Source organism: Camelus bactrianus, chromosome 10 (assembly GCF_048773025.1).
Source record: "Camelus bactrianus isolate YW-2024 breed Bactrian camel chromosome 10, ASM4877302v1, whole genome shotgun sequence".
Lineage (NCBI taxonomy): Eukaryota > Metazoa > Chordata > Mammalia > Artiodactyla > Camelidae > Camelus > Camelus bactrianus.
Genome location: NC_133548.1, coordinates 5,793,599 through 5,821,370, shown reverse-complemented (window position 1 = coordinate 5,821,370; position 27,772 = coordinate 5,793,599). Strand labels below are relative to the sequence as shown.

The 27,772-nt window shown below is 53.1% G+C and overlaps 2 protein-coding genes across 2 annotated transcripts; one reads left to right on the top strand and one right to left on the bottom strand.

The window, feature by feature from the left end:
• The first annotated feature begins 454 nt into the window (after positions 1 to 454).
• Positions 455 to 13,230, top strand: ACTN3 (actinin alpha 3). Its single transcript, XM_010956676.3, has 21 exons — positions 455 to 636; positions 4,179 to 4,293; positions 4,470 to 4,589; positions 4,938 to 5,024; positions 5,108 to 5,195; positions 5,672 to 5,750; positions 5,834 to 5,915; positions 6,618 to 6,703; positions 7,017 to 7,109; positions 7,576 to 7,806; positions 7,932 to 8,079; positions 9,129 to 9,279; positions 9,847 to 9,955; positions 10,051 to 10,191; positions 10,428 to 10,610; positions 11,068 to 11,202; positions 11,298 to 11,477; positions 11,895 to 12,041; positions 12,128 to 12,193; positions 12,704 to 12,862; positions 12,945 to 13,230. Exons 1-21 carry the CDS (start codon positions 487 to 489, stop codon positions 13,101 to 13,103), a joined length of 2,709 nt encoding a protein of 902 aa, XP_010954978.2. The 5' UTR covers positions 455 to 486; the 3' UTR covers positions 13,104 to 13,230.
• A 129-nt stretch (positions 13,231 to 13,359) lies between these two features.
• Positions 13,360 to 18,343, bottom strand: CTSF (cathepsin F). Its single transcript, XM_010956677.3, is given in 14 exon segments — positions 13,360 to 13,920; positions 14,000 to 14,058; positions 14,459 to 14,549; positions 14,633 to 14,697; positions 14,778 to 14,897; positions 15,648 to 15,728; positions 15,808 to 15,904; positions 15,993 to 16,138; positions 16,257 to 16,370; positions 16,945 to 17,020; positions 17,149 to 17,295; positions 17,297 to 17,386; positions 17,692 to 17,790; positions 18,022 to 18,343. Coding segments are annotated over 14 exon segments (1,473 nt in total). The 5' UTR covers positions 18,235 to 18,343; the 3' UTR covers positions 13,360 to 13,845.
• Between the last annotated feature and the right edge of the window lie 9,429 nt (positions 18,344 to 27,772).

Here is a 27,772-nt window from a genome sequence, read left to right as displayed (position 1 = left end):
ATCTCTCCAGAAAACATTCAAAACAGCTGGGCGCCTCGATGTTTCTGACTGTGAAATGGGAATGGTGCTCCCTGTTTCCCACCAGCACAGTGCAGGAAAAGGGTCGGGAGGAGGCCCAAAAGGCAGATCCCAGAGCGGCCTGCAGCCACCATTGTTATCGTCATCTCCGTTGTATATGTGAGGAAACAGACTCAGAGAGGGTCCATGGCTTTCCCAAAGTCACACAGCGCCCAAGCGGCGGAGCTGGAACGCGAACCCCGGATTTCCGCCACGGGATCCATCCTAGTGCCCCAAAATTCTGCAGTCTCCTAACCCCAGGACAACCTCCTGCCTGGTCCCGACCCAAGCGCCCTCGCCCCCATCCGGCCCCTCCCTCCTCCCCCATATTTAGCGCGAATCCGATCCGGGGCTGGGCTGGGCGCTACTTAACGCGGCCCCCATGTTCTGCAGCTCTCCGAGCGGAGCGGAGCCAGGAGCCCGAGCAAGATGATGATGGTTATGCAGCCCGAGGGTCTGGGGGTCGGGGAGGGGCCCTTTGCGGGCGGCGGCGGCGGGGGCGGCGAGTACATGGAACAGGAGGAGGAATGGGACCGCGACCTGCTGCTGGACCCGGCCTGGGAGAAGCAGCAGCGGAAAGTGAGTGCTAGCCCATTTCCTGATGGCAAAACTGAGGCCCGAGAAGCCAGGCGGTTTGTCCCTAGCATCTCAGCAGGTCAGGGGCAGAGCCTGTCTTAACCCTCCTCATGCCACTTCCTAGCCCAGGCTCTGCCCACCAGGACTCTGATGTTCCCTGGGGCTGGAAGAGAGGGCTGGGGTCCCTCATGAGGGGTTTAGGACGACGAAAAGAGTTTCTGGGGTCCCTGCATCCTGGAGTTCATTCCCCAAGGCCCACTGCTCCACTTCTGCTAATGAATACGGGGTGGGCAACGCCGTGGAGATCCGCGTTTGGTGGGGGTGGGGGTGGGAAGAATAATCATTCTCCCCACACCCCCACTCTCTAGTGAAATACTCCCAGACCCCACCTGAGGGCTTGCAGCAGGGCAACTAGTGGTCTTGAGTGTGTAGGGGAAGGGGTAACTGTCCCAGACCCCCTTCCCACCCTCTCTAAATTCTCTCCAGCGCAGGGTCCACCGTCACTCTATCCCAATTGTCAAACGAGGAAACTAAGGCCTAGAAAGGGGCTGAGATAGGACCCAAGTCATATACTGTCAGAACACAGGAACTACCCCCCGAAACCTGAGGGTCTTTGCCCATTGCTTGCCCCACCCCCACTCTTTCCCAAGATACCCCTCCCCACCCTACAGGCCCCCCCAAGTCTGCTGAAAAGGCCACAAGGTTGGGGAGGAGGGGAGCCCTGGGTTCCCTTACATGGTAACCTGACTCTCTGGCCAGATGGACACTTTGTGCTGAGGCAGCGCCTTGGAGGAGCTAAGAGGGGCACATGGGCAGCTGCTGCCCAGGCCCAGCCTTGTAGGGCACTCAGGCCTCCCCTCCCTGATCTATTTTCACTCTTAGACTTTCCCAAGTGGAGAGGGCAGGACACCTGGAGACCTAAAAGAGAAAATGATCTGGGCTGGAGTGAGGAAACTTTGGAGATTGGCAGGCCAGGGGTAGGGAGGGAACCGTGAAGTCATTAGACCCTGTTCAGCGTTTGCCAAAAGTGTATGACTCCAGGAAAGGGCAGGGAGCAGGGGTGCTCGGTGGAATCTGCAAGATCTGAGAATCCCAGGATTTAGAATCAGAGCACTTCTGCTGGGTTAGATGACAGGAGATGACCCCAGGAGCTGGGAGGCTCAGCTGACTCGGCTAGGGTGCCCCGGGTGACATGCTTCCCCCCAGGCTCCTCCTGCACCTGTCTCCAAGCAGGGCTGTGGTCCCTGGGTCTAGCCATCTCCCAGTGATGTCATCCCTGCCCCTGGCTCCAGCTGCCATCTGCTCTGTAACAATTCTGATCCCTGCCCCTACCCACCCACACCCTCCCAGATCCAGGTTTACATGCCCCTTATAAGACACAGGCTAGTCTGTAGCTTGCTTTCATCACTTAAAACATCAGGAACATCCTTCCAAACCATCTTACAGCCACCATTTATTCATCCATTTATTCAATGGTTGCAATGTAGGCCCCCTGTAAATTAATCAGCATATCCTAGAGTTGGACATTCTGGTTGTTTCTTTCTCATCCAACATTGTTTATTACAATGCAGTAAACATCTCTGTGCTCAGCTATAGTCCCACCCCATCCTGGTTTCTCCACCATATCTTGGAGCAGTCCTAGCTCCTTCCAGCTGATACCTAAGTGCTCTTTATTCAACCTCATTCAGAAACAATACAGCATTCTGTATTTCTTAGATCCTACTATGTGCTAGGCACTCTTTTAGGTGTCAGGAATTCAGCAGGGGACAAAATAAAGTGCCTGCCTCAGGAAGCTTACGTTCTAGCCAGGGCAAATGTTTCTATCTCATCCACTTGATCCTGCCCCTCCCACTCACTGACAATTCCTTCCTTCACTCTGGTCTCAGTTCCCACCTGCTGTCTTCTTTCTGCTCTGCCAAGCCATTTGTCTCCACTCTGTAACCAGAATGAGCTTTCTAAAACACAGTTCTGCCCCTCTCCCTCCTCTGCTTGAAAACTTCCCTGATTCCCTGTTGCCCTCAGGATCAAGTTCAAACTCTGGCTTAGCACTCAAGATCGTGCATGACCTGGCCCCTGCCACCCCTCCGGCCTGCCTCTCATCACTTATTCCCAAACACCCCCAGAGCAGTGCCCAGAGAGCTGCAGCTCCACAAACCTAGCAACTGTTTCTTGTCACCAGGCACTTGCCCATGTGGCTGCCCCTGCCTGGAATGCCCTTGCCTGCCCTTCCCTGCCTGAATTACTCCTGCTCTTCCATCACAGTTCTGATCCATAATTAACCTTCCCCAAGAGGTTCCCCCATTTGATTTGAAGGATTCCTCCCCCAGACTCCCCAACACTAGTCTCTCCCAGCATTTCTCAGACTAACATAACTCTTTGTGAGTTCCTTTAGGGCAGGAACCAAGTTTCATTAAAAGTCATGTTTATCAAATGAAAGAATACCCCTTCCATGGAGGCCCCACCCAGACCTGCCTTATCTAGACCCAGAGCATCTGAGACTCCAGGGTTAGAAGGAACTACAGGGAATTCAGCTGCCCTCTCCTGTGCTCAGGGCCTCATCAGTTAGTGCTCAGCACCCACTTACCCACCTGAGGGAAAGAATTCCAAAGGACTTCCAGGGTTACCTCCCTGGAGTATCTGCTTTGTGGTGGGGGAATGCTTTGAGTTCTAGAATCCTGCCAGGTTGGGGGAAGAAGGAGCTGAGACATCATCGAGTCTGACCCCTTAATTGTACAAGTGGGGAGACTGAGCCCAAGAGAGGGCAAAGGGCACATCCCGGGTCATAGAGAGTGAGTAGCTCAGCTAGGATTGGAGCCCATGTATGATTCTACACTGACGGCAGAATCCAGGGCCTGCAGGTTTGGTCGGTTGGTGGAAACCCGTGCACCAAGTTCTAGGTCACTCCCATCCCCAAAAGACACAAGGCTATATACCATCCCTCCCACCTCAGACAGAGGCTGAGGCCGAGGCACACCCTGGGGGGAGAGGGAGGGCGGTCTCCTCCTGAAAGTAGGTCAGGCCAGGCCTGAGTGCCCAGCTGATCCCCTCGGCCTGCAGAGCCCTTGCAGCCTCATGGTCCTCTTGGAGGCCGATGCACGACCTGGGAGGTCGGTGGGGCTGAGATAATAGGTGCACAGTCCCTGGGGCAAAATCCTCAGAGCCATCTGTGCTTCAAACCAGAGTTTTTCAGATTTTAGAAAGGCAGTATCAGTCTGCATTGACCCTTGGGTCTCAGAGGGCTCCACACTTTGGAGTGGCTGATTTACAATTTTCTAAATCTCCCTCCAGTGCTTGAGACTGGACAAAGCTTTGTGCTGGCAGCGAGGCACCCCAGGTCCAAACTGGGACCTGAATGGGCCCGAGACATGATTTCTCTTCTGGGAAAATAAAGCTCAGAGAGGGAAAGGGGCTGGCCCCACATGCACAGCATGTCAGCAGCTGAGCCGGGACTTGAATCCAGGGCCTTGTCTCTGAGAGCTGCCCTGACAAAGGAGCCTGAGCACTGTCCTCAGTACTAGGGTCTGAGCACTGTCCTCTGCCTCCAGACCTTCACTGCCTGGTGCAACTCGCACCTGCGCAAGGCTGGCACCCAGATCGAGAACATCGAGGAGGACTTCCGCAATGGCCTCAAACTCATGTTGCTTCTGGAGGTCATTTCAGGTGAGAGGTGCAAAGCAGTGCCCAGGGACCCCAGGACCTAGGGGAACCCAGAGAGCTGGGGGGATAGTGGCAGCAGAACTCTGGAGAGGACTTGGTGAGGGAGGGGGAAGTTTGAGGACAATGTCTTCAGCTTCCTCTAATGACCTTTGACCCCTGACCTCTCCTCTTACACCCAGGGGAGAGGCTGCCCAGGCCAGACAAAGGCAAAATGCGCTTCCACAAAATTGCCAATGTCAACAAGGCCCTGGACTTCATTGCCAGCAAGGGGGTGAAGCTGGTGTCCATCGGTGCTGAAGGTGAGGGGGTGGCAGGAGGAAGCCTGGGTGGGGGCAGTGGGTGGGGTTCCTGACATCAACAGATCACCTCTGCGAGCCTCAGTTTCCTTATCTCAATGATGGGGGAAATTATCCATGCCTCCCAGGAGGGACTGTAAGGAGTAAATGTACCCACAGTGCCCGCACAGGACCTGGCACCTAGTGGGTATTTGAAGAATCATTTTTAAGTAAAGCGATTGAGCACCTACTAGGTGCCAGCCCTGGGATGGAGGACAAGGGCCAGAGGGTAGAGCAGGGGATAGGTAGCTGAGGCCTGGTAGTACAGGCCTCAAATGCCAGGCAAAATGTGTCCACACTCCCGTCCTGCAGAGATTGTCGACGGGAACCTCAAGATGACCCTGGGCATGATCTGGACCATCATCCTTCGCTTCGCCATCCAGGACATCTCCGTGGAAGGTGAGCGGCAGGGAGGCAGGTAGGATGAGAGAGGGCCGGCCCTGACCCCTCCTCAACCAACACTCACCCCCATCCCTACCCAGAAACCTCGGCCAAGGAGGGCTTGCTCCTGTGGTGTCAGCGGAAGACAGCACCCTACCGCAATGTCAACGTGCAGAACTTCCACACCAGGTCTGTCTGTGGTCAGCATGTGAGGGGGCCTCTGTCAGGCACTGGGGCACAGAGCTGGCCCCTGGCACAAGCCATGGGGAGGAGAGGTCACAGCCAAGTTCCTGTAACAGTGTCTGAAAATAGGACTCAGTCAATGTTGCATTAAACCAGGAGGGTGAGGGGGAATTCCTGGAGGAGGGAGCATTGGAGACATCCTGGGAAGGGCATTCCAGCTGGAGCGAACCCTGCGAGCAAAGACCTGGAGGCCAAAAACATCTAGAAACTGCTTAGGCATAGGGTAGGTGAGGGAATCTTGGTGAGCGTTGAGAAAACGGTCAGAGACGTAATGAAGGGCTTTAAATGCCAAGCCAGGGAGTTTGGACTTTACTGCATTTTACATATGAGGCTGTCCTGATAGGGGTGCTCCTGGGACAAGGGTAGGACAGGGCCTCAGCTTGAACCCAGGCCTGACCCCCACACCTCTTCTCTCTGTCCAGCTGGAAGGATGGTCTGGCTCTCTGTGCTCTCATCCATAGGCACCGCCCTGACCTCATTGACTATGCCAAACTACGCAAGGTAGGTCTCCCCCACCCGGCCTTCCAACTCTCCAGTCTCTGCCCTCAGCTGACCTTTCACCCCTCCCCTCTCCCACCATCTAGGATGACCCCATCGGCAACCTGAACACTGCCTTCGAGGTGGCAGAGAAGTACTTGGACATCCCCAAGATGCTGGATGCAGAAGGTGAGAGAAAGCCTAGTCTGGCCAAGGACTCCACTTACCAGTCAGCACCTCTGCCCCTGCTCTTCTCTCCTCCTAGAATGCTCTGCCCCTCACCCTGCTCCCTGGTCAGAATCCTTCCTGCCAGCAGACCCCCTTTTCCAGGAACCCTTATCCCGTCCCCTGTCCCCCTCCACCCAGTGGAACCAGCCTCTCCTGCCTCTCCCCTTATGTAGTGGCTCCGCCCTCTGCCTCTATCCCAGTTACCTTGGTAACCTCTGGGCAGGATGGTTGCCCAAGGCTGGGAGCTCCTCCAGGGTGGGCCCTGCCTCTTGTCCCTGTACCTGTAAGAGGCTTTAGTCAATTGAAGCAGCAAATGTTTTCTGGGCCCCTGCTGCACCTGGTGCCCTAGATGTGAACTTGGGGAAAAGACAGACAGACAGATGGAGATTGGGGTGGTTAGAGGTGCCTTGTGAGGGCTGTGGTGTCTGCTCACTCACCGACTCCCTCATGCTTTCCTCACCCCACAGAGGGGAGGTTGCCAGGCCCTGGGGTGATCAGAGAGGGCTCCAGGGAAGATCTGGGCTTAGGTATCTGGCAGCTGGTGGCCATGACGAGATGTCTTTGCCCCCTCCCATCTGGAGGGAGCTCTCTGCCTGGGTAGGGGCAGAAGCCCACTCCCCACCGCTGGCTTTGGCCAATCAATACCTTGCTGCTATCCCCCAGACATCGTGAACACCCCAAAGCCCGATGAGAAGGCCATCATGACCTACGTTTCCTGCTTCTACCATGCCTTCGCGGGCGCAGAGCAGGTAAGGGGCTCAGCTGCTGCTGCCTGGCTGGGCTTGCGGACCCAGGGGCCCAGCCTTGGCAGCATCTTGACACTTGGAGGTGCCATGTGGGTGGGAGTGCCACTGTCCCAGCTGCCCGTACTCGATCCTTGGGGAGCTCAGGGGCAGAGGCCTCTGACCTGGAAGGGCCCCTTTCCCCCTAAAAGACGTGCTCCCCTTATCCTTTCCTTTGTTTGCTCAGCCCCGGTTTTATGGGTTTACAGAGCGGGGAGGGGTTGCGGGTGTCTGTGACAGCTTGTTCTAATGCCAGCCCTCCTGCCCACTCCCAACACAGGCAGAGACAGCCGCCAACAGGATCTGCAAGGTGCTGGCCGTGAACCAGGAGAACGAGAAGCTGATGGAAGAGTATGAGAAGCTTGCCAGTGAGGTGAGACTGGGGCCGGAGGGCCTCCCCCTCCCCCACCTGTGCTCTCCTAGGGTGGCCCTGCTGCTGCTCCCAACCGAGCTGCCCCCTGGCTTGGACCTGCAGAGCCTCTCCCAGCATCCTGCTGCCGCCTTCACACACCTCCTGCTCATTTCTGCCCATCCAAGCTCATGCCATTCACTCATCATGCATTCAGTTCTCATCATTTATCCATTCACTCATTTTTAGGCAGTCTCATGGCCCTTTGCTCTGTCCCAACCTATACTGGTCCCTGGACTCAGAAATTAATGATCCTTCTCCTTCCCTGACTAGTGGGGATTCCCCCCTCCATCCTGCCCTCTGGACGCCCACTCTGCTTCTCTGCTTAAGGACCAGCTTTTGGCCACGGCCCAGATGTGGGTGGAGAGGGGCGGGCAGGGTGAGCAGGTCCGCTCAGAGCTCTCTGCTCGCCCCTGCCTGGCACTGGCAGCTGCTAGAATGGATCCGCCGTACCGTGCCGTGGCTGGAGAACCGCGTGGGTGAGCCCAGCATGAGCGCCATGCAGCGCAAGCTAGAGGACTTCCGGGACTACCGGCGCCTGCACAAGCCGCCCCGCGTGCAGGAGAAGTGCCAGCTGGAGATCAACTTCAACACGCTGCAGACCAAGCTGCGGCTGAGCCACCGGCCTGCCTTCATGCCGTCTGAGGGCAAGCTGGTCTCGGTGAGCCAGGCCCAGGAACAGGGTGACCCCAGCCCTGTCCACATCCTCTGGGTGGCTTTGGACTCTCTGTCCCCATCTATCTAATGGGTGAACCATGATGGAGGCCACTTCTGCCTGCCCCACAGGACATCGCCAACGCGTGGCGGGGCCTGGAGCAAGTGGAGAAGGGCTATGAGGACTGGCTGCTCTCGGAGATCCGGCGCCTGCAGCGGCTCCAGCACCTGGCTGAGAAGTTCCAGCAGAAGGCCTCCCTGCATGAAGCCTGGACCCGGGGTAGGTACCTCTGGGGCCCACTTCTGTCCTGGAGTGGAGACTGGTGGGAAGGGGTCCTGGCAAAACGCACAAGTCAGAGGCTGGTGTTCTGCAAGGAAGTTGGAGATGGGTTTTCTAGTCCCACCCTGACTTGGGGAACTGGGCCACAGTTCCTTTATCTGTAAACTCAGGCCCTTAACTCTCTCCTGGCTCTGGCCCTCTGTAGGTCTGCTCTGATTAATTTGTCATTTAGCATTTTATTTGTATATGTAGCAGGTGATCAAAGGTGAGTCTTCAACCCAAAAATCACTTACATTATACTCAAAGTATAATGTGCCAAAATATTGCATGAACCTAATATATCACTCTCTGTGAAACTACTCATTCTGTATTCTATCAAGGATTTTAATACTACAAATGAAAGAGTCCTACCTAGAAGTAATGAGCATTAAATAATGGATTATGGACATAATGAATAACAATGGCTGGATATAATTCCTTAAATATAAATATATACTTATGTGACCCTGAGGAAGTCTCTGAACTTCTAAACCTCGGTTACCCTCTGCAAAATGCAGAGGCACTCAATAAATGGTCGCTGCCGCGATTATTGTGACTATGGTTTTATTTGCATAATTATGGTAACTGTCATTCTCAAAGTACTTTTACATTTATTATTCATTCATCCAACAAGTACTCCTAGAGAGTCTACCAAGTGCTAGGCACTGGGGAAACTGATAACGGGTCAAGGGCTCATCAGGCTCACAGTCATTGAAAGGTAGTCTTGATCAAATAATACCAAAAGTGTACCAAGGGCCACCCCGAATTGTGCAGGGTCTCGGGACTGTAACATTACTCACGGGCCATGCTCTGGAACAGGAGCTTCACTTCACTTTATCACACTAGTGCCTCAGAGCAAGGGCTAGGGTGGGCTGGGCAGGCGTTTCACAGATGAGGAATCTCCATGGTTACACAGCCCGGCTGGGACCTCCTGCTCCTGCGGGGACCTCCTGCTCCTGCCGTGGCCACCGCTGGGTGACCCAAGCCAAGCCGGGCCTGTTTCCGAGCAGGGAAGGAGGAGATGCTGAGCCAACGGGACTACGAGTCGGCTTCACTACAGGAGGTGAGGGCGTTGCTGCGGCGCCATGAGGCCTTCGAGAGCGACCTGGCAGCGCACCAGGACCGCGTGGAGCACATCGCTGCGCTGGCCCAGGAGCTCAAGTAGGCGGCAGGGATCCAGGGTGCCTGCCCCCGGTGATGAAGCCCTTATAGCTGGCCCCGCCCCTCGGCCCGAGCCCCGCCCAGCTCCCATTGCCCTCAAGACCTTTTGCACTCCCCAGTTTGGTAACTCTGCTTTGGTACCCACGTCTTTCCCCATCACCAGTAACCCTGTTCCCATTCCAGACCCCGCTCTGCCACCCACACTCTTCCCCCACTGGCACCCGGCCTTCCGCTAACCTGGCGGCTCCCTTCAGCTTCAGGAGGTCGAGTCCTCACCATCAGCCTTGGCCTCACACCATCTCCTGTAAACCTGCAGCTGAAACTCCAGGCCTAGCCCCTCTACCCATGCTCCTCCAGGGCCTGGAGCTGAGGACCTGCAGGAGACCCCCTTCTCCCAGGAAGGGGGCCCCCCCCCCCGCTATAGGAAAGCCCTGCTTCACCTCCACTTGCCCTGGATCCCTTATGCCTTCACCATCACTGGGCATGGGTTCCAGCCCCCTGAGGGCAGTCAGGAAGAAATCTGGGCTGGAGTCTGGCCCCACAGTTGCCCCTGCTTCCCGCCCCTAGTGAGCTGGACTACCACGAGGCAGCCTCAGTGAACAGCCGCTGCCAGGCCATCTGTGACCAGTGGGACAACCTGGGCACGCTGACCCAGAAGAGGCGGGATGCGCTAGAGGTGAGGTTGGGGGCCAGGCAGATGGAAGCTGGACACTGGAGGAAGGTGAGGTGTTGCTGGACAGGCTGCTAACTGGACATGCTGGTGGCCCCTAGAGGATGGAGAAGCTCCTGGAGACCATCGACCAGCTGCAGCTGGAGTTTGCCCGGCGGGCAGCGCCCTTCAACAATTGGCTGGACGGAGCAGTGGAGGACCTGCAGGACGTGTGGCTGGTGCACTCGGTGGAGGAGACCCAGGTATGGGGGCATTGGATGGGATGATAGGGAAGTGACCTATCTTCTTCAGCCACCACTTTGGGCTCCTGGGGAGTGGTGGGGCAGGAGGAAAACCCCAGTTCCCATGCTGGGAGACAGGAGGCCTGGCTTGTCCTGCCAGCACTGCCCTGGACCCGCTGGATGGCCTGGAGCACGTTGCTGCCCCAGCTATTGTCTGTGGGAAGCAGGAGCTGACACTTCCTGCCTGTCGTCCCCAGAGCCTGCTGACGGCACATGAGCAATTCAAGGCAACGCTGCCCGAGGCCGACAGAGAGAGGGGCGCCATCCTGGGCATCCAGGGTGAGATCCAGAAGATCTGCCAAACGTACGGGCTGCGGCCCAGCTCCACCAACCCCTACATCGCCCTCAGCCCGCAGGACATCAATACCAAATGGGACACGGTCAGTTCCACCTGTGGCCTTTCCCTGCTTCCCTCCTGCTCCGATGCATTCTAACCACCCTGAGAGGCTCAAATGTCCTCAGACATGGAGAGAGATCCGGGGTCTGCTACAGACTCCATGTGGCACTGGACAGGTCCCCTTGCCTGACTTGGCCACATCTGTAAAACGGCTATAACAGCAGTGTTTTCATTGTGAAGCAGAACATTCATCAGTGTGAAGCAGAATTAGATCTGGAGTTTGGACATCCTTTACAAAACAATCTAAGTTCATTAGGAATGACGTCAGGGGCCCCATTTTACAGATGAGGGAACAAGCCTGGAGAGGCTGAGTGACTTGCTCGAGAGCTTGCTCACTAGAGCCCTGCCACCTTGGCTCAGAGCAGCAGGAGCTGTATGAGGGGCTGGAGCCATATCCTGGCTCCCAAAGCTGCCCCTGGCACAACTACCCTCCTCCTCAGGTCCGCAAGCTGGTACCCAGTCGTGACCAGACACTGCAGGAGGAGCTGACACGGCAGCAAGTGAACGAGAGGCTCCGGCGACAGTTTGCAGCCCAGGCCAATGCTGTCGGGCCCTGGATCCAGGCGAAGGTGGAGGTAAGGCTCGGATAGTGGAGCCCACCTGGGAGAGTGGGGCTGGGACTGGGCCCCAGGGAGGCGGGAGCACTCATGCAGCCCCGGTCCCCCTGCAGGAAGTGAGGCGCCTGGCAGCGGGGATGGCTGGCTCTCTGGAGGAGCAGATGGCTGGGCTGCGGCAGCAGGAGCAGAACATCATCAACTACAAGAGCAATATTGACCGGCTAGAGGGTGACCACCAGCTGCTGCAGGAAAGCCTGGTGTTTGACAATAAGCACACCGTCTACAGCATGGAGGTGAACTCACCACCCCCCAGAAGAGAGGGGAAGTGACACTGGCTGGGGAAGCCTGCAGCGGCCACAGCTGGACTCAGCACATCTGCCCCAGGAGGGTCTCCAGTTCAGCTGTCCAGGTCCCCCAACATACCCATGGGGATACTGAGACCCAGCAAGTGACAGTGATCCATCCAGAGTCACACAGCGGTCTAAAACCAGGCCTGGTTGGCCGTGGCAGGTTGATCAATATGTAATACATACTAAGTCATCAAACTTTAAGGCAGGAAGGGCTGCTGGACTTCATTCAGTGGAACCTCCAGATGGGAACAGAGGCCCAGCAAGGGGAGGACTTGCCCAGGGTCATACAGTGAATTGGGGGTGGAGCTAGAGGCTAGGCCCTGGCCACCCATTGATCTGGCCTGTCTCCTGCTTTCCCAGCACATCCGCGTGGGCTGGGAGCAGCTGCTCACCTCCATTGCCCGCACCATCAACGAGGTAGAGAACCAGGTACTGACCCGCGATGCCAAGGGCCTGAGCCAGGAGCAGCTCAACGAGTTCCGGGCATCCTTCAACCACTTTGACCGGGTGAGTAGGGGCCTAGCCCCGTGTGGTGGTGGACTTGGGGGCAGTGGGGTTTGGGGATTGAGCCTGACATCCTCTCACCCACTCAGAAGCGGAATGGTATGATGGAACCCGATGACTTCCGGGCCTGCCTCATCTCCATGGGCTACGACCTGGTGAGTGTCCCCCACGCCCGTTGAGGAGTCCCATCCATGTCTTCCTCCTACGTACTGACCCCTGCTGTGTCCCTCCCACCTTCACATACACCATCTCATTTCCTCCTCATCACACCCACTGGGGCTGGATAGAATTACCCCATTTCACACAGGGGCCACAAAGGCTCAGAGAGGTAAATTAACTTGCTCAAAGGCACTAGATTTGGACTTAGTTCTGCATGATTCCAGAGCTTCCACTTCAGAGAAGCAGCACTACAGAGCGGCCCAGAAAAAAAATCAGGACCAACAGGCAGCAGGGGTTATTGCTGGGGCAGCAAGCAGAGCTCAGCCTAGTAGAAAGGATCTCCTCGAGCCAGAGCTGACTCAGGCTGCAGCAGACGGCCTCCGGAGGAAGGGGGCACCTCGTCACGGGGGTTGTCAGGCCAAGGCAGACAGTCCCCAGGAGGGGACACCAGGAGCCCTCCTGACTTACGCACCCACCGGCACGGTGCCCGGCCTCTAACCTTGCAGGGGGAAGTGGAGTTTGCTCGAATCATGACCATGGTGGACCCCAATGCGGCCGGGGTCGTGACCTTCCAGGCCTTCATCGACTTCATGACACGAGAGACAGCCGAGACCGACACGGCTGAGCAGGTTGTGGCCTCCTTCAAGATCCTGGCAGGAGACAAGGTGAGTCCCTGGCGGTGGAGAGGGCTGGCAAGCTGGGACAGGGCACAGGACCTGTAGGCCCTCAATACCTCTTCTCCCCTAGAACTACATCACCCCTGAGGAGCTGCGGCGGGAACTCCCAGCTGAGCAGGCCGAGTACTGCATCCGCCGAATGGCACCCTACAAGGGGTCGGGGGCTCCAGCGGGCGCCCTAGACTATGTGGCCTTCTCCAGTGCCCTCTACGGGGAGAGCGACCTCTGACTTCGACCCCTACGCCAAGTCTGGAGAGAGGGTACCTCCTCTGGCTGAGCCCATCCATCCCTCAGAGCAGGGGCCCCGGAGAAAGACCAGCCAAGTGTTTCTGAATAAAGATGCATCATAGGCCTTTCTCCATCTCCTTCTGGTTCCTGAAGCAGAGGCTGGGCCCCCGGGCTTCTGGGCCAGCTGCCCAACCATGATTCTCCAGGGTTCCCCACCACCCTGCCTTGCCCTCAAGGACCAAGCATTCACACCACACTGGGGCCCAGGACACCTCTTTATTGTGTTAGAAAAGGTGGGTTACAATAGTTTCTCTAGATATGGAAGGCAACACTGCCCCCAGATCCAGGGGACCAGAAAATTTATAGCATCAGAGGAAAGCCAGGGCAGGAAGCCAGAGCCTGCTGAGGACACAGCTGGGTTTAAGACCACAGTATTTTCTTCCCACTTGCTCCTTACCCGAGCCCAGGGTTCTTGCCCCAGCTTCGGCTGCCAAGACTTCATCCTTCACCCCAAGGTCCTCCTAGCTACCACAATTCAACAAAGGTGCAGTTGGGGAACTTCAGGGTAGGTGGGTGGGGGTCGGGGGAGGGGCTGTGCCCTGAGCCCAGTGGCCTTTGCTCACCCTCAGGTACCTGGTGCCCGTCCCTCAGCCAGCTGTGCCTCCTGGGGAGGGGCCTGGCCACGCAGGTCAGGCAGGGGAAGGGGCTGCTCTGGTCACCACCAGGTCCTGAGCTGCTGCACCTCAGTTCACCACTGCTGAGCTGGCCATGGTGTTCACACCACAGGCCCCAGACCCACGGTGCAGGTAGTAGTACCCCTGGGAGAGAGGGGGCGTTGGTGAGGGCACCAGGGAAGGATGGGGCATGGAGGGCTAGGGCCAAGAGGGCAAGACTCACCTCCTCGCCCCAGTCAGTGCCCCAGCTGTTCTTGATGGCCCAGAAGGGGACGGCAGAGCCTGGGGAGCAGTGCAGAGTGCAGGGAGTCAGGGCCCCAAGCACTCTGCACTCTTCTGTGGGCCTACTGTGGGACCAGCACTAGGAAAAGAGCAGAAAGCAAGACGGGCCCACCTGCCACCCTCCTGGAGACCTGGTGTGGCTCTGGGGTTTGGGGAAAGCACCCATCCATCTGCCTCCAGCAGGTTATTCATTCATAATAGCTCAACCCCCCACCGCCTCTGCTTTCCCATTCACAGAGAGGATGGATGGTCCATAGCCCGAGGCACAGGTAAGGCCAAGGTTCCGAGGCATTCCCCCAAACTCCCCCTCCATAGGTCCTGAGATGCTGTGGTCTACCCTCTGCCTGTGACCTGGGGTGAAAAGGCCCAGGAGGGAGGTCACTGGGTCAGCAGAACTCACGGTTGCCAAAGCCCACAAGCAGCACAGCATGGTCGATGAGCCAAGGGCTGCAGAGGGGCCGCAGCGGGTGTGAGATCCCGTGGCGGTAGAACTGAGGGGGAGAATAAGAGTAGGGGACCAACTCCAAGGAGTCGGCAAGTGATGGGGCAGGAGCAGTGGGGCCAGGGACCTCACCTGCATGCCAAAGGCGTTGATGGCAACAGAGACGGGGCCCTTCTTGGCCAGCCAGGCCGCCAGCTCTGGACAGGGGAGGAGCAGCGTCAGGGACACCTGGGCCTGCCCCACCTGGCCTGTCCTCACCACACTGCCCCCAACTCACTTTGCTCATTCTTGCTCAGCTCCACTGAGTCATTGATGTAGACCTTGGCCTTCTCTGCAGAGAAATTGCAGGTCTGCAGGTGGCCACGGTAGCTGTAGTCATCCTCTGTCTCCAGCCCTCCTGGGGGATGGTGGGGGCAGATCGGGGGGTTAGAGGAAAGGTAGACCCCAGTTCACCCTACTCATCTTCTTCCAGCCAGGGGCTGTGCTAAGCCCCTTATACACAAGGTCTCACATTCTTCACCCACCCCAGGCGACAGGCCATCCTCCCTGAGCATGGCCTCGTTCTAGAGATGATGCAACTGAGCCCCAGAGGGATGGGGGGGGTCACCAGGGAGAAATGCGGCAGAGGTGGCACTCAACTCCCAACTTCTGACTCACTCATCCCAGCACTCCTAGGACTCTCGACCTCGGCTTGCTTGTTCTGCTCTGACAGCCTGCTCCCCAGCTGGCCCAGGCCCCTGCCAGGCTCGAAGACCACTGCTCAAATGAACTGCCAACTTAGCTCAGTATCTCCCCTCAAGGGTGAGGTGTGCTGCTGCCTGGTCTAGCAGCGTTACAGGAATACAGAGCTCCAAGCAGTAAAAACACCAAGACCCCTGACTCTGCACCAGGAACTGTACATGCATTTCCTCACTGACACTCAAGGCAATGCTACGAAGTGGGCGTGAGGCATTCCATGTCACAGATGAGACATCTGAGTCTCTGACAGAGCTGACCTGCCCAAGGTCTTCAGCCAGTAAGGGTCCGCATTAAGACCTGAACCCAATTCCCGTGACTGCCACGCCTATGTCTTTCCCCTTCACAAAGTGACTACTTGTGGAGGGAGCGGTGGCTCCTCCTGCCCCTCCTGAACCCCGGGGATGCATACCCAGAATCTTTATGGCCGAGTAGGCGTTGGAGGGCAAACCACCCAGGCAGGCCTTGTCCACCTTGTCACAGTCCAAGAGCTCTAGGAGACAGAAGGCTAGTCCCAAGGAGCCCTCTGGCGGGGCTGGGCTGGGGACAGGGGGACAGAGCGGGATGCTCACCCTGCTCAGAGAGGGAGAGCAGGGCCCCCCGCTTTAGGAACCACTGGCCTTCCACGTTGCCTGTGACTGAGAAGGCCCAGCAGGAGCCGCACATTCCCTGCAAGAGACGGGGAGAGTCAGGGCTGGGTCCCTTCCAAACACCAGTGCAGTCCTCATGCCCCACCTCATTTCTTAGGGGTCCCAACCTGGTCCTTGACTTTGGTGACAGCTCCCTTACTCCTCCAGTCCCACTCAGGGGGAGGAAGGTCGGAGATGGACTTGGCCAGGGGCATCTTCTGGCCAGGCTCTTCCTTCAGCAGGGGATTCAGGTAGATGGTGCGGAACTCCTCCTCTGCGGGCAAAGGTGGGCCAGGTTCAGGGAAGAGTATACTAACCCAGTCTGACGAGGGGCCTTGGCAGCAGGCCCTGTCTCTTCCAGGCACCGTGAGGGCTCTAGCCACCACCCCTACCTGTAAGGTCACTAAACTTGGTGACCCCATACTGAGCTGTCCCACGGTCCAGGGCCTGGATCTTCTGCGCTCGCACCATGTTACTGGCAAAGACGGACATGCGCCACCTAGCTTCTGAGAACCGAGGAGGAGAGGAGAGGCTTGGGCCCCAGGCAGATCATAAAAACAGAGGTGCTTGGGGATCAGAGGCAGAGGTTTCCCTGGGGAAAGGTGGGCTCTGGATCAGGCCTGAAGCTTATTTCAAGAGGAGCAGAACACGAGTGGGAGTGGGTGGGGGTGGGTGAGAGACCCGCAAGTGATACGAGAGGGGCCGACCCAGGGTGATGCCTGCCCAGGTACAAAGGCAGGAACAAAATGGGCTCCAAAGGATGTCCCCAGCCAAGAGGTTGTGCGAAAAGGCCACCATGCCAGGGGGGCTCCAGCAGAGAAAATCTGGCCTTTGCCCCTCCCACTGTACCCAGAATGATGGAGGCCTATGCTTACTGACCGAGAAAATCAGATGGGAGAAGGGACCAGGTACCTGAGGTGGCTACCAAGTTCTGGGAGGTTGGGAAAGAGCTTGGGGATACAGAGGTCCTTGAAAGGATGCCCTGCCTCTTGTGCCTGCCCCCTCCCAAACACCAAGTGTGTGTGTGTGGGGAAGGCCCTGGTCTGACTGGAACAGATACAGCCAAGGCGGGGTCCTCACCCTCCTCTGTTTCATATGTCCGGTTATAGGCGGTGACAAAGTCCTTGAAGATGGAAGTCATCTTCACAGAAAAGTCCTGGAAAGGCAGAGGAGTCTTTACAAGGAGTCCTTCTCAGACTGAACAGGGAATCTCAAGCCAGGGTGAGGGGAAGAGAGGGGGCATAAAGCAGCAGCCAGCTCTCCAGACACAGACAGATGCCTCACCTGGGGCAGGGGGTCCTTGTTCAAGAGTGGAAGGAATGAACTGAAAGTGTCATTTCTGTCATCTGGATTGGGTTGGAACAGAGAAGAATCAAGATTGAACCCTGAGTGAAGTCTGATCTGAGCCATCCCCGCACCTCTGGGCTGTCCTAGCACCTGTAATCTTGGTATCCACGGGGCCACAGTCCCGCCTCAGCAGCATGTGTTTTCCTAGCTCATCCAGGACTTCGAAGCTGCAGAGCTGGAGCAAGAGGAGGAAGCCAGTCAGGGGGCTGGGACGGGAGCAAGGCCTTGGCAAGATGGAGCTGGAGGGTCCTCAGAGGACCACCTCTAAGGCAATTGCCCCCACGGTGGAGATCAAGGACAGTCAGCAACCAGACACCCTCCCTTTTATAGCATCCTGGTCTCTGGCCTTCCAGGTCTGGGAAGTGACTCAGGGTTAGGTAGCTGCTGCCTCAGATCCCTCCCTCTTGACTTGACCCATCATCCCAACTACTGCCAGACTCAAGTCTCGGGGCAGGAAATCTCAGGAACCCCATCACTTACGAGGGTTTCCTTGGACACAGGGAGCTGGCACACCGTGGGGTCGTTGCAGGGTGGCTCCACCAGCGTTGCCTTTAGGGAGTACAGCGATCCCTGGCCTGCCTGGATGGAGGAGCGGGTAAGGCGGGCAAGGCCACTCCCTCCTCAGCCCGGTCTTCACTAGACCCAGCCCCACGCAGCCCTTCCCCTTCCCAATCACTAGAGGTCCAATGCCCCCACCCCAAGTCAGGCGTCCAAGACCCTCACCCCAAGTCTAGCCCAAAGTTCCCAACCCTCGGACGAGGGCCCTGCTCACCCCGGACCTGGAAGCCCCAGTCCCCAGCACGTCCTTACCCGGCGGACGCGACCGCTCACGGCCTTCAGCGCGGCCCGCGCCCCAGCAGCCCGGCCGCGGTTGTAGATCTCCAGGGCAAAGCGGGCGGGCCCCAGCAGCTCCGGGGACGCCAGCTCCCAGGCCTGCGCGCCGGCTGCTCGGGGCTTGTTGGGGGCGGGAGCGGCGCCCGGGAGCAGCCCCAGCAGCAACAGAAGCTGCAGCCAGGGAGCCATGGCGAGGGCGAAGCCGGGGGCCCGGACTCACGCAAGGACAGACGCGCGGATCAACCGACGGGGCGGAGCAGCCGGCGGCCCGGGGCCCTGGTCCTCCCCCAGCTCCTGGGGCGGCGGGGCGCCGGCCAATGGGCGCCGGCCGGGGGCGCCTGCGCGCTCGCTTATTTACGTGAGGCACGTGGAGCGGCCAGGCGGCGCAAACGGGTGGGTCCCAGCGCCGCCCTAAGGCGCCTGACACCAGCAGGGTCTGCGGACAGGTGGCCCGGGGTTCCAGCTTTGAAGTAATCTTCCTAGGTCTTGGAGCTGCTGTTTGGGGAGGGGAAATGATGCTGAGCTGAGAATAAAAATAATAGCTAGCATTTATTACATGCTTATTATATGTTACACATTATATGCCATCTCCTTTTAATCGTAGTAAGTATCCCGTGAAGTAGATGTCATCCCCATCTTATAATTGAGGAAGTAGAGGCTTAGATATATTAAGTAGCTTGCAAAACATCTGCTAAGTGAAAGAGCTGGGCCTGAACCCAGGGATTTGGCTTCAGAGCTTGGATTCACAGATCGATTACCTCTTTTTTTAAATTGAGGTATAGTTGATTTATAGCTGCACCCCCTCTTTGAGGCCCCTCATCTCATCAGCAAAATGGCAGCTAATACCCCCTGGACTGGCAGTGCCTCAGGCTGTTATGGGGATCAAATGCAAACATGCAAACAGTGCACAGGGTTGGGACTGTTCTTTTGTTCCTTCAAGCATTCACCAAGTGTTCTAGGGCCTCGCAAGCAACATGAACAGAGGCACTAGGCATAGTATTGCCTATCGTGAGCTCCCAGTCTAGTGGAGATGTTACCGAACTCAGATCCAGCTGCTCGCCTCTCAAAAATCAGTGAGAGAGAGAGAGAGACAGAGAGAGAGAGGCAAATGGTAGAAAGGAAAGTTGCTTTTAATCAGAATGCCAGCAATCTGGGAGGATGGTGTACTCAGTGTCCCCACAAAACCATCTCCCCAGATTCTGCTCAGCCATGAAAGTTTTTAAAGGGAAAAAGGGAAGTAATCTCAGTTAATCATTGAGATGGGGGTCAGAGTGGTCACCACCTGCCACTGCGTACAGGCTTGTTGACTTGTGATCTTTCTTTACATGTTATCTTGTTCACACAGTTTGTTCATGAGATGACTGAAGGGGAAGCTAGGGAAGAGAACTGGTCATCTGTTAATTACTTATTCTTAATTTCTGCTTCTTTGATCTATGGAAAGAACCAACAAGTTAGGCAAGGTATTGTGTGATCAAAAGATCTGAAAGATGTGTTGGGGCCAGATACGAGTAGAGCAGGGGCGTGCCTGGTTTAAGTTTAGTGACAAGACTAAAGAGGCCTCCTGCAAAGAGCTCTTTCCTGCCAAAAGCTGCTTATAAATCCCGACTTGTCAGAACATCATTCCATTTCTATGGGATTATGGGTGAAGGTCTGTCTTCTGTAACTTCTTCATGCTGACATAGGGCACTGTATTCTTAGGGTGGAAAATGTTGACATGGGTCTGTAGCATCTCCTTGCTGACAGTTGTAGTTGCCTGTTTACATAGACAAGCAGAACAAGGTACAATTATTTTGATGCCCACAAAGATACAGATTATTATGAGCAATAGTGTTAATCCCATTTTCTTAAGGCCGGTTCTTGGAATTGTCCTGGCCAGAGATTTCAGTGCTGCCCGAGATGGAGCAGTTTATGTCACAGCTGTGATCTGGTCATCACGCAGTTAGCCTTTCCACTCTGGAAGACTGGGAGACTTCAGCTTTTCTATAAACAACATGCAGGGGACATGGAGGGGCCTCTGCACTTGGGGGTGGGGCCCATGGGATTCTGCTCTGTTCCAGAGAGACAGATGAGAAAAAGGAATTTTCCTCCAAGATGTTACCAGCCGGGGGAGAAGAAACAGGGAAGAGAGATTTTAAGGGAATTGGGGGAAGCCCCATAAGTGGGTAGAGGGTTAATCTGGGCATGGAGAGTGGGGAGATATGGTCCTAATGATCATCTGGTCTGAACTGACTTCTTTTGGCAGCAGAGGTCTATAGACATGAAGTGACTAAGTGACTCTGAGCTACTCAGAAAGCAGTGCTGAAGCCAGACCAGAGCCACGCCACGCTCCCAGCTGAGGTCTGAGAGGGGAGGGCCTGAGGGAGCCCAGCAGTGACGGAGCTCCCCGGCTTGTGCCCTCCTCAGTTTCAGCTCTTCAGGGCTCCCTTTGTCTCTCACAGGAGGCAGTCCCAGGTCCTTAATCTGGCTCCTAAGGCCCCGAAGTTCCAGTCTCGCCGTGGTCCTCTGTCTGTGCTCTGCACCTGACACTCCAGTCTCACTCTATTTGCAGGAGTTGAAGCTCTTGCACACCTTGGAACCTTCACACTGCTCTTCCTCGGCCTAACTCCCAGACACCTTTCAGCTCTCAGTTTGGGGACAGTTCCTCAGGAAGGCGTCCCTGACCCACCCGCACTGCCCCTGGCTGCTTCAGTGCCATTGCCTCTGTACTCCTCGACTCCTAGCCCCATGAACTTCCTCCTCCTACAAGGTCTAAAGCTGAATGAGTTACAAATAGGAATTTCTAAGGCACAGGAGAGGCAGTGGGACTTTTCTTAGATCCAGGTTTTCGGAGATCCACACTGGTGTTGTATTTCACCTTTGTGGGAAACGGTCATCTTCCCCAAAGTTCTGTTCCTCAGACACTGAAGCCACCTGACAAGTGTCTGGGGGAAAGGGTGGCTCATCTTCTCACCAGAGTGAGGCAAGCAGGCACCCTGATAATTAATGGAGGGAAAGGAGGAATTTTTTTTTAAACCACACATTTATCTCAGGCAATTGTCCCAACAACCTTCAAGAGAGAAATTGTACAACTCCACACGGGGATAGTGAAGCCAGGGCATGCCAACATTCAGAAGCTGAGCTAAAAGGAGGGAGGCAGCAGAGGAGACTGGGAAGAAATGGACATTGAGCAAGGAGGAAGACTCAGAGAGGGTGATGTCAAGGAAGTGGAAGAAGAGAGTGTATTTCTTTAAATTATTTTTTTAGAGTTTTTTTTTTTTCTGGGGGCGGGGATTAGGTTTGTTTGTTTGTTTATTTTCAGAGGAGGTACTGGGGATTGAACCCAGGACTTCCTGCATGCTAACCATGCACTCTACCACCTGAGCTATACCCTCCCCGCAAGAGTGTATTTCAAGAAAGAGGAAGTGGCTGACTGTCCAGTGCCACCAAGAGGGCAAGCAAGATTAGGAGAGAGAAGTGATCTTTGAGTTGGGCAACATGTAGGTCACTGGGGAACTCATTAAGAGTGGTGGATTGAGGAAATAATCTGAGAAATGCAGACAATGAATGGAGACAAAGATTTCAAGAAGTTTTACCATGTAGGAGAGGAGATGAGGTGAAAACTAGGGGAGCTTGGGGCATTTAGAGTGTTTTTTTTTTTAGATGGGAGACACTAGAGCATGCTTGTGAGTTGATGGAATGGCCAAATAGAAAGAAGGGAGATATTGATGATTCAGAAGAGAGGGGAGAGAATTGCAGGAACAAAGAGCTTGAAAAGCGAGGGCTGGTATATCAGTTACCTCCTGCTGTGTGAAACATTGCCACAAAGTGGATGGCTAGGGCTGTGATCTCATTGGAGGCTGAACTGAGGAACGGTCTGCCTCCAAGCTCATGTGGCTGTTGGCTGCTGCCATATGGACCTTTCCAACGTGGCCACTCGCTTCCTCAAAGCCAATAAGGGAAAGGGATGATATTAAAATCTTGTCTAATATAATCACACACCTAATCACATGTGTTGATCACCTCTGCTGTACTCTACTGGTTAAAAGCAAGTCACAGGTCTCTCCCATACTCAAGGGGAGGGGATTACATAAAGATGTGAATATCAGGAGTGGGGATCATGGGGGCCACCTTAGAGTCTGTCTGCCACAGGTGTTCCTGAGAAGAGTGCCCAGTACACAAAAATATTAACAACAGTAAAAATAATGGCTAATGGGGGTGGGCAGTGTATAGCTCAGTGGTAGAGTGCCTACTTAGCATGCACAAGGTCCTGGGTTCAATCCCCAGTACCTTTATTTAAGAAAGAAAGAAAGAAAACCTAATTGCCGCCCTCCCCCCCCAAATGAATAGAGATACATTTTTTTAAAGAAACTGTCTAAAAAAAAATGGCTAACATTGAATGAGCACCAACTCCATGCTAAGCACTCAGTGTTCTCGGCATGTACACAGACTAGCCCAGGAAACCACACAACAACCCCATGAAACAGATATGATGCAGATGAGGAAACTAAAGCAACGAGAGACTCAGTAACTTGCCCAAGTTGCAGAAGTGGTGAAGATGTAAGCAGGGTTTGAATCTTGTTCTAATACAGATAAAGATTCTGCTTCTCAAACTGGCCTCTGCAGACCCCCGGGATGCAGGAGATAAGCCATTCAAAGCTAGAGGGTAAACAGAGCATTGTTCTTCCCAGCGCTCTCAATAGACACAAAAGATCAGTCACCCAGTGTCCAGGGGGTGTGGGGTGAGGGACAGGGGAGTAGTTGACAATGCACGGTCTCAGCTTCTGCTTCAGTAGATCAAGGTAAAGAACTTGGAATATGTGAGTGCATCTGATGAACACTTATGTTTGAAAAGTATGCCTTACATGTCAATTGCTATACTGGGATGAATTTTATTTTAAATTTATTTTCCATTGGAACATGTCCCCAGATATTCAGCATAGTGTGCAAAATTTGCAGCACTTCTTTAAAGACCTGAATTTTCAATGAAATGGCAGTTGCTTGCAGCGAGGTTCCTGGGATAAGGGGTTGATTTCACCCTCTACTGTCACTAGGGTTTGAGAAGGTCTATATTTACACTGAAGCAAATGCTGCCCAGGAATGAAAACGTCTAGGGGATGGCTCAACCCCCAGGACATGGCCAGATGAACTGACCTTTCTAGGACAAGGTGGGGCAAACAGCAGACTTTCCTTCAGGGAATTTCATCTGATTTATGAGAATGGCAGTAACTACTGTGTGGTCTGAGTCTTTTCCAGATCCCTCTGACTTACTTCCTGATCTTTGGGAGTGGTGGACAACTTGTAAAATTTCTTTCCAGTAAATAAAATGCTTCAGTTTCCTAAGACTTATTTCCCCAGGATAAAAGAGGTCTTTTTCTGGGGCTGAGAGGTGGGAGACAGTGAGGAGGAATTAGAAAAGAGGACAAAGTCACAGGCTTTAGAGTCAGATTGACTGACCTTGATTTTAATTCTGGTTCTACCATGTCAGTTGGCTGTGTGACCATGAGCAAGTTAGTTCACTTCTCTGAGCTTTTTTTGTAGAAATTGGAAGAAGATAGAAATGTACCTCATTTATCACACCAGTTCTAACCCTCTAGCAAACAAACACTTGCAGAGAGAGTCCTAAAGGGTGGAATGAGTTGTGAGGGTATGGAGGGTCAGATCTTTGAGAGGCTCCAAAAGAGAAGGCCAATAAGCAGAGCTTAGGTGGCTAGTCTTTCACATACAGTGGACGTCTCAGAGGAAGATCTACTGTCCCTGGGAAATCAGATCTGGAAGTTTGTAGGGGCATTCATGGTTATCACATTGATAGGGGCTCTCTGGTCCTTAGCAGACAGGGGCTAGAGATGCTAGATGTCCTTCACTATTCAGGACAGGCCCACATTACTGAGAATTGTTCCATGTCCTGCACAGCTTTCTAAAGTCCCATTGGTCATTTATGTAAGTAGAAAAACCTGTTTATATTAACTGCCTCAAGCTCTGTTATATCTATAAACACATAATATTATGTGTACAGTTTTAGCATACACTGAATTTTCCAGAAATTCTACTAAAGTGAAAATCCAGGGAAGAATTTTCCTTGTATGAGTTCAGATCTTTACAAAAGGGTGTTCACCATTTCAGAAGATCATGTCTCAGTATTTGGGGTGGTCCCAGGTCACAATAATCTCTTCATTACAGCTTCCAGTGTGATCTTGACTACGTACATGTAGAAATGCACACTTCTTTTAGCAGACATTATCTTCATTTTATTTTTCCTTGATTTTAAAAATTATGTCAGTAGGTAGGATATTATCCATGAATTTCATTTTATTTGTTTAACAAAGATTGACCGAGTGTACAATAAGGCATCAGGCACAATTCAGATGCTGCAGAAGTGAAGAGAGCATTGTGAAATATCTGTTGTTAAAATGGCGTGTTGGATCTGATAGAGCTGAGATCCACTGGTAGGCTGACCTGATTTTAATCCTAACTCCTAACTCACCATCTACTACGATGTAAACTGGGGCACATCTTTTCACCTCTCTGAGCCTCTGGTTCCTTGTACTGATGTGTGTAGATTACATGAGATCATGCAGCTTCTCAGATCTGCTCGTGGAAGGATGACTGACAACATTATTATTAGGTTGATTGATTTCTTTTATGGAACAGGTACACCACCATTTTAGCTTTCTTAAACTCCGTTGCCTAGCTATCTCTTTCTGTTGAGGCTCCTTGCCTCCTTCCCACTCTGAGCTGTCCAAAGTCCTCAGTGATTTATTTAGTCTGAAATTGGGAGTGGTAGGGCTGGTTTTTGAAGATACTGGCCATGGTCTGACTTCTTTGCCCATCCTGTGGGGAACTGGAGTCTGGAGTCTACTGCTATTAAGACTTATTATAGCCACACGATGGCGCCATTGAGGCTTAATCCTGGACACTCTCAGGGTCGCCAGCCCTGGAAGAAGTTGAGGGCCACTCTCCCGGCTCTCTCACCTTCCACCCAGCCACTGCCCTCAGAGCACCACCGCAGGGCCTGGGAGGCAGGACCAGAGAAGAGTCCAGCATCACTGGATGAAAATCAGCCCTAATCTACATCTCCTACATGTAGATAAAAATTAAAACAGAGAGATCTGGACTCTGAGCTTCACACCACTCACTTGACATCAACTCCTGGATCTCAAACTTCGCCCAAACTGTGTATTATTTTCTAACCCAGCTCACTTCAGGAATCCTTCATTTCAGTATATGGCATCACTGTTCCCTTGGTTTAGTCCACGACCTGAAGTGTCCTCGACTCTTCCCTTTCCTTCACGTCTCACATCTAACCCATCTTCAAGTGCTCTGGTTCCACCTGCCAGTATCGCCAAGATTTGTCCACTTGTCTCTATTTCCATGACCATCACTCCTGACCAGACACCATCGCTGCTTGCCTGGCTGGATCCACTCTACCCAGTCTTGCCTCCATCCCTTCTTTCTTGGGTGTCGATCTTTGAGAGGACTCCCTAACAGACCTCCTGCTGGCCAATCACTCTCTCAGTCTGCTCCCCAGGGAGCCCAACTTAACCCACACCCTCCACTTAGAATGAAAGCCAAATACTACTCAGCCACAAAAAATAATAACATAATGCCATTTGCATCAACATGGATGGACCTGGAGATCCTAATTCTAAGTGAAGCCAGAAAGAGAAAGAAAAATACCATATGGTATCACTTATACGTGGAATCTTAAAAAAAAAAAAAAAGACAAACAAACTTATTTACAAAACAGAAACAGACTCACAGACATAGAAAAAAAACTTATGGTTACCAATGGGGCAAGGGGGTGGGAAGGGATAAATTGGGAATATGAGATTTGTGGATTCTAACTAATATATATAAGATAGATAAACAAGTTTATACTGTATAGCACAGGGAACTATATTCAATATCTTGTAGTAACTTATGCTGAAAAAGAATAGGAAAACGAATATATATATGTTCATGTATGACTGAAGTATTGTGCTGTGCACCAGGAATTGACACAACATTGTAAACTGACTATACTTCAATTAAAAAAAAAAAATATATATATATATATATATATATTCTCCATATATATATATATATATATATATATATATATATATATATATATATATATAAAAAGAAAAAAAAAGAATGAAGTCCAAACTCAGTACCATGGCCTGTACGCTGGGCATCCCCAGTCCCTGCCCTCCTGTCTGAACTCGTCTCATGTTCTTTCGCTGCTACTGACTAAGCCGCCGCCACAGTGACCCTCTTCCTGTCCACAAGCTAGCGCTTTCCTGTTTTAGGGCCTTTGCGCTGGCTGTTCTTTCTGCCTGGAGAGACTCCCACTGCTCTGTACGGGTCAGGTTCCTTCCCAGCTCTCCAGTCTCAGCCTAAATGCTATGTCTCCAAAGTAAGGACCACTTCATCTAAAGGCGCCCCCTCCTTCTATCTCAGAACACTAGATCTTTCAGCACTCATCATACCACGTCGTTATTTGATTGTTCCCACTGGACTGTAAACATCTGAGAGCAGGGGCCTTGACTGTCTTATCCCTTTCTGTTTCTATCCTTGATATGCCTGACCTTCAGGGCCATTTTCTCCCTCAGACACCAAAGGCCTCTGAGCTTTCCAAGGACTGTAAAAATGTTAGAGCCTAGAAAAAAATTTTTATTGCAGCCAAAATTAAAAAAAAAATTGCTATAGGGGGAGAAGGTACAGCTCAAGTGGTAGAATGCATGCTTAGCATGCATGAGGTCTTGGGTTCAATTCCCAGTATCTCCATTTAAAAAATAATTTAATAAATAAATCTAATTACCCCCCCCAAAAAAAACAAAACTAGAAAAAAATACTATATATTTAATTAAACGCCTATAAAATAAAGTCATTTCATGGACTTTATTGTTAAACTTAACATTTATAAAAATTGTGGTACAACTGAAAAGGATTTATGAGTTAGAATTTCTCAACCCCAAACCATCTGGATGATACAGGATGATTGCTTAAAAACATCACAGCAAATTATAATTGAAACAAGTTACATGAAGTTGGATAATTTCAAGAGCAAAATTATAAAATTCCTTTCAAAAAATTTACAGCAAAATATGATTTAGTGCGGGACATAGGTGCATTTGATCATCTGTGATAAAATGTAGGGTGGGGACCCCAAAAGTTTGACAGACTAAGACTAACAAGGGTGAAAAAAAGACCCTTCTTTGGCCAATAGTGGGCTTGCTCTAATATTTCTTCAATGACTGACTGCATGGAAAGATGGATGGATGGATGGATGCATGGATGGATGGTAGAGAATCTGGGACCCAGGTCTTGAGCCCAGACTCCTTTCCTGGAGGTGAATTTATCTCAGGGGCTGTCTCTTGGCCTTGAGTGAGCAGCTCTGGTCCACCTCCAGGTCTCCCTGGCTGAATCATTAGGCCTAGGGTTAGGGTACCAATCTTCTGTACCTCCACCCCCAAGCAATCTAGAGCTTCATGCATAAATTCATCCATATCCTCACTGCTTTGTGGCCAAGATCTCAGGCTGCAGCGCCTTCAGAGAGCCCCAGAAGATTCTTGTTACACCCTAATCCCAGAATGACCCTCAACTCACCTCACAGTTGCATAACTTAGAGGAGCCATTGGATAACAGCCACTATAATAATAATGCATAGCTGGGACTCATTCCATGCCCTGGGCTACACCCTTCACAGGAACTCTTTTAATTTAGAAAGGTCATCTCTAGGTGATCTGGGGCCTTCAGGCCTTGAAGT

Excerpts from the sequence above, each read along its gene's own strand:
- ACTN3 (XM_010956676.3), top strand. The coding sequence starts at position 487 with ATGATGATGGTTATGCAGCCCGAGGGTCTGGGGGTCGGGGAGGGGCCC. Across the intron at positions 4,590-4,937 it reads GGTGTCCATCGGTGCTGAAG|AGATTGTCGACGGGAACCTC; the intron begins GTGAGGGGGTGG and ends CCCGTCCTGCAG. Across the intron at positions 5,196-5,671 it reads GTGCAGAACTTCCACACCAG|CTGGAAGGATGGTCTGGCTC; the intron begins GTCTGTCTGTGG and ends CTCTCTGTCCAG.